The sequence below is a fragment of the Chiloscyllium plagiosum genome, chromosome 1 (assembly GCF_004010195.1).
Source record: "Chiloscyllium plagiosum isolate BGI_BamShark_2017 chromosome 1, ASM401019v2, whole genome shotgun sequence".
Classification (NCBI taxonomy): Eukaryota; Metazoa; Chordata; class Chondrichthyes; order Orectolobiformes; family Hemiscylliidae; genus Chiloscyllium; species Chiloscyllium plagiosum.
Genome location: NC_057710.1, coordinates 97,405,860 through 97,412,125, shown reverse-complemented (window position 1 = coordinate 97,412,125; position 6,266 = coordinate 97,405,860). Strand labels below are relative to the sequence as shown.

Sequence of the window (6,266 nt, the reverse complement as noted above, 5' to 3'; positions counted from 1 at the left end):
AGTATACTCCCGTCTGTCCACAGTTGTAGAGGAGCGTACCGCGTCACCGTGATACGTCAGCACGCACAGCCGCGGTCAGGACTAACACTTCCGGTAGGTTTCCCTCTCGTCCCATTCATTGCTCAACCGACTGCAGTGGGTTCAGTTGTTTACTAACTAATGGTTTCATTTCACGAATTGTTTCTGTTATTTTACTTGTGCATTAAATGAAAATATTTTCCTTTGATCGAGGTCATTTGCCATGAATAAATTGGCTGTAAGGGATGGATAGAATCTAACTTATTTCTATAATTAAAACTGCTCGCCGGACTTGTAAAGCGGTTAAGGCAAATACTCATAAAATTGTAAAGATGTAATGCACCTGTAAAATCCAATGAAACCGAAAGACTTCGATTTAGAAAGCATAAATGCACAACTGATGTCTATCTAACATTAATGAATGTGCATCCTCGATCTCAACCTTTAATGAAATGAGTTAAAAATCACACAACGCCAGGTCATAGTCCAACAGGTTTATTTGGAAGTATAGTTTAAATTAGAGTGGTGCTGGAAAAGCACAGCAGGTCAGGCAGCATCCGAGGAGCAGGAAGATCGACATTTCGGACAAAAGCCCTGCATCAGGAATAGAGGCAGGGAGCCTCCAGGGTGGAGGGATAAATGGGGAGAAGGTAGCAAAGAGTACAATAGGTGAGTGGGGGTGGGGATGGAAGTGATAGGTCAGAGGGGAGAGTGGAGCAGATAGGTGGGAAGGGAGATTGGCAGGTAGGACAGGTCATGGGGACAGTGCTGAGCTGGAAGGTTGGAACTGGGGGGGGGAGGGAAAATGAGGAAACTTGTGAAGTTCACATTGATGCCCTGGGGTTGAAGTGTTCCGATGCAGAAGATGAGGCGTTCTTCCTCCAGGCGTCGGCTGGTGAGGGAGTAGCAGTGGAGGAGGCCCAGGACCTGCATGTCCTCGGCAGAGTGGGAGGGGGAGTTGAAATGTTGGTCCACGGGGCAGTGGGGTTGATTGGTGCGGGTATCCTGGAGATGTTCCTTGAAGTGCTCTCTCCAATGTAGAGGAGACCGCATTGGGAGTAACGGATACTATAACTGACATTGGTGGATGTGCAGGTGAAAGTTTGATGGATGTAGAAGGCTCCTTTAGGGCCTTGGATGGATGTGAGAGAGGAGGTGTGGGCACAGGTTTTGCAATTCCTGCGGTGGCAGGGGAAGGTGCAAGGATAGGAGGGTGGGTTGTTGGGGGGCTTGGACCTGACCAGGTAGTCATGGAGGAAACGGTCTTTGCGGAAAGCTGAAAGAGGTGAGGAGAGAAATATATCTCTGGTGGTGGGGACCATTTGGAGGTGGTGGAAATGTCGGCGGATGATGCGGTTAATGTGAAGATTGGTAGGGTGGAAAGTGAGAACCAGGGGGGTTCTGTCCTTGTTACAGTTAGAGGGGTGGGATTTGAGGGCGGAAGTGTGGGATGTGGACGAGATGTGTTGGAGGGCATTTTCAAGCACGTGGGAAGGGAAATTGCGTACTCTAAAGAAGGAGGCCATCTGGTGTGTTCTGTGGTGGAACTGGTCCTCCTGGGAGCAGATATGGCGGAGGTGGAGGAATTGGGAATACGGGATGGCATTTTTACAAACCCACCGACTCCCACAGCTACCTTGATTACACCTCTTCCCACCCTACCTCTTACAAAAATGCCATCCCATATCCCCAATTCTTCCGCCTACGCCGTATCTGCTCACAGGAGGACCAGTTCCACCACAGAACACACCAGATGGCCTCACCTCCATCCAAAGCAGCCTTGCACATCCATCAAAGTTTCACCTGCACATCCACCAATGTCATTTATTGTATCCATTGTTCCCGATGCGGTCTCCTCCACACTGGACGCCTCCTCGCAGAGCGTTTCAGGAAACATCTCCGGGACACCCGCACCAATCAACCCCACCGCCCCATGTCCCAAAATTTCAACTCTCCCTCCCATTCTGCTGAGGACATGCAGGTCCTGGGCCTCCTCCACCGCCGCTCCCTCACCAGCTGACGCCTGAAGGAAGAATGCCTCGGAACACTTCAACCCCAGGGCATCAATGTATACTTCACCAGTTTCCTCATTTTCCCCTCCCTCCACCTCACCCCAGTTCCATCCTTCCAGCTCAGTACTGTCCTCATGACCTGTCCTACCTGCCAATCTCCCTTCCCACCTATCCACTCCATCCCCACTCCCATTCACCTATTGTACTCTTTGCTACCTTCTCCCCAGTTCCCCCTCCACATTTATCTCTCCATCCTGGAGGCTCCCTGCCTCTATTCCTGATTAAGGGCTTTTGCCCGAAACGTCGATTTTCCTGCTCCTCAGACGCTGCCTGACCTGCTGTGCTTTTCCAGCACCACTCTAATCTAAACTTTGGTTTCCAGCATCTGCAGTCCTCACTTTTGCCTTATTTGGAAGTAGTGGCTTTCGAAGCATTGTCCCTTCGTCAGGTAATGAAATGCTCAGTTCAATGGCAACAAATGACCCTTTCCCCAACTGTAAGATATCCGTGTAATGACGTGCCCTATGAAAGGATGTGGAATCCCATTTTCAATGTTTTTGTACTGTTTTCAATATTACGATGAACTGGTTTTACATTTTTTTGGTTTTCTTTATTCCACCCCCCCCCCAGTCACCACACTACTGCCAAATAGCAGTAGTGCTTATTTCTCCCAGCGCCCATGTTGTGTGCATTTAGGTGCAGGACATACTGAAGAAACATTGAGGAGTGCAGAAAACGTTCTTCATATTCCAATGAATCGGTTATATTTGGAAAAGTCAATTAATATATGCAAAAGATGGAAAATTGTTGTTCAACACTTATTTTTTCCCAGAAGTCTCTTCATGTCAATTAAAGACAGTGCTCTGTGTCAGGGATGGATCTGCAGAACTTAATTCTCACAGCAAAATCCTATAACGTTCAGCTGGTAATAATTTAATATAGTGGCTTTTATTTTGGCAATTACAAATAAATGCACAGTGGTTCACAGAATCCCTACAGTGTGGAAGCAGGCCATTCAGTCCACACTTACCATCCAAACAGTGTCCCACCCAAACCTGTCCTCCCTACTGTATCCCTGTAAACCTATATTTCACATAGTTAACCCAACTAACCTACACATCCCTAGACATTAGGGGCAATTTAGCAAGGCCAATCCACCTAACCCACATATCTTTGGACTGTGGGAGGAAACCAGAGCACCTGGTGGAAACCCATGCAGACATGGGGAGATTGTGAAGCTCCACGCAGACAGTTCTTCACACTGGTGAATTAATGCTAAGTACCAATCCTTAACAAGCCACCCTTGTGAAATTTTAGGTCTAGCCTCATAAATGAAGCCTGTCCTAATTTCAAAAATGTGATTTCTTAGTTTTTATTGGACACTAATGCATTTGTGATTTGCTTGTTAATTACTATCATTAACCTCTGGATTAACCTCACAAAGTGGATGAGTTGTGATAAAAGAGAAGACAAAAAAAACAAAGCTGAATGGATTGCATAAACTGAAACAATGAAAAATAACAATTAACTTTTCTACAACACACTACAAGTAAGGAAAATCTATGGACAATCTGTAAAGTAAATGCCAATAGGATGGTGAAGGAGAAATAAGTGTTGGTAGGGAAAAATACAAAATTGCTGAGAAGGAAGTGTCACAATGAGGAAGAAAAATAGCTGAAAATGCACCTAACAATGATGCCACTTAAAGAGCATTATTAAAGTGATACATGCATAAAGTGTGGGCTTTTTTGGAAGAGGAAAGGATACATGCTTGTGTTTGGTGGATGTTAGGAATGTGGTTGCGTAGTTAACAATTTGATTCAAATGAAAATCAAACCGGAAAAACATGATTTCCCTTCTTAAAGAGTCACAAAGTTATATAGCATAAAAATGACCTTTCAGTCCAACTTATCCTAAACTGATCTCATTTCACTTGCCAGCATTTGACCCATATCCATCTTAAACCCTTCTAATTCATATATCTATCCAGATTCCTTTTAAATGTTGCAAATGTACCTGCCTCCACCATTCCTCTAGTAACTTGTTCATACACGCACCATCCTCTGCACAAAAAAAAATTGCCCCTCTGGTTGTTTTAAATCTTTCCCATCTCACCTTAAACCTGTACCGTCTAGTTTTGGACTCCCCTACCCTGCGAGAAAAGGACCTTGGCTATTTACCCAATCCATGCTCCTCATGATTTCAAAAACCTCTATAAGGTCACCCCTCAGCCTCCAATGCTCCAGGAAAAATAGCCTCAGCCTATTCAGCCTCTTCCTGTAACTCAACTGCTCCAATCCCAGCAACGTCGTTGTAAATCTTTCCTGAACCCTTTCAAGTTTAACAACATCTTTTACATTGTTCCATTTAGTATAGCCTACTGCATCCATTTACTTATTTATAGTCGGTAGTTTGTTTCTTGTCTATGAATCATGAAATCCCTACAGTTCATACAGTGGTCATTTGGCCCATCGAGTTTGCACTGACCCTCCGAAGAGTGTCCCACCCAGACCCACTAGCCACATAACCCTGCATTAACACCTCCAGCCTACACATTCCTGGGTTAATGAACGTCACATAAGTCTTTTTTTGCATAAGTGTTTCTGATACATTTGGTACTGTATTGTCAATAATGGACTGTACTGCAATCCAAAATAACTACAGGGTGAATGTGAAAGGTAAAAATAAACTCCTTCTTAATGTCTTTGCCTGCACGTGAAACATTTAAGAAAATGCAGTGACTATGGTTATCTGACAAAAATGATCACATTATATGTTATATAAGCAGTTAAGCAACACAACACAGATTTTACTGCTCCTCGGATGCTGCCTGAACTGCTGTGCTCTTCCAGCACCACCAGTCCAGAATCTGATTTCCAGCATCTGCTGTCATTGTTTTTACCACAGGCTAGCCAGCCCACACGGCAGCTCCGGCTGCTGCTCCCCGTTCAGACCAGAGGGCGCCGCTGTCGCTGGAGGTACTGCCGGCAGTGGCGGTGTCGGTGTCTCTCATTGAGACAGAGGACGACATGAAGCTGCTGCAGGTGGGCTGTTGCTCGGCGACTGGCCTACGGCTGTGTCAGGTAAGTGAGGCTGGGTCCATTATAATCACAGGGACGGGTCAAGGTGATGTGAGGGATAGAGTGTGAAAGACTGGTGTGGGTGTTGATAGTGGAGCTGGATTTTGTGGCCATTCCTTTGTAAAGTATCATTCAGAAACGTAACAAGAGTTCTACTGAGGCCGAATACTGATCTTTCACTTCATAACTTTGCCAGTATTTAAAACAAAAATCTAATGTTTGCAATATTTAGAAAGATAAAAGCTAAGGAAGTAAGAGAGACATTTCCCCCGTTTTTCCAGGGTACGGGGAGCTGCTGAATCTCCAGCGCAGACCCCGAAGGACTTATCCAGGAATTTAATGCCTTCCAAAAATCGGAAGCTTCGGCTGTTTCCCAGGGTTTAGGAAAAACAATTTCCCAGGAAAAGTTAGACAATTAAATAGATAGACAAACTCCAGATAAAATATGAAACCTATATTCAGAGCCCCAACTATCCTGCTCCCCAGCGATTTGTTACATTCCCAGGCTCTGACCTGACACCCACACTCAGATCACTACCCCCAGCATTTGCAGACCCGACCCTTCAATGGGAAATTATGCTTAACTAATTTATTGGACTTAATGAAACCATTCTTCAGAAATTTTACTTTTTCTTTCAAGTCATTTATGGAATGTGGACATCACTGCTTTGATCAGTTACTGCTCATCCATAGATGCCCTTGAGAAGGTGATGAGCTGCTGCCTTGAACTAGAGTCATAGAGATATACAGCATGGAAACAGACCCTTCGGTCCAACCCGTCCATGCCAACCAGATATCCCAACCCAATCTAGTCCCACCTGCCAGCACCCGGCCCATATCGCTCCAAACCCTTCCTATTCATATACCCGCCCAATGCCTCTTAAATGTTGCAATTGTACCAGCCTCCACCACTTCCTCTGGCAGCTCATTGCATACACGTACCACCCTCTGTATGAAAAAGTTGCCCCGTAGGTCTCTTTTATATCTTTCCCCTCTCACCCTAAACCTATGCCCTCTAGTTCTGGATTCCCCGACCCCAGGGAAAATACTTTGTCTATTTACCCTACCATGCCCCTCATAATTTTGTAAACTTCTAGAAGGTCACCCCTCAGCCTCCGACGCTCCAGGGAAAACAGCCCAACCTGTTCAGCCTCTC

General features: G+C 45.4%; 1 protein-coding gene across 2 annotated transcripts in view; it reads left to right on the top strand.

Moving 5' to 3' along the window:
• The first annotated feature begins 4,942 nt into the window (after nt 1–4,942).
• Nucleotides 4,943–6,266, top strand: part of lias (lipoic acid synthetase) — a 114,471-nt gene continuing 113,147 nt past the window's right edge. The window contains exon 1 of one of the 2 annotated variants that reach the window (XM_043692803.1): nt 4,943–5,113. In XM_043692803.1, the coding sequence (XP_043548738.1) occupies nt 5,060–5,113 (54 nt within the window). In that variant the 5' untranslated portion in view covers nt 4,943–5,059. The remainder of the gene's footprint in view (nt 5,114–6,266) is intronic. The other variant, XM_043692795.1, reaches the window with a different exon arrangement.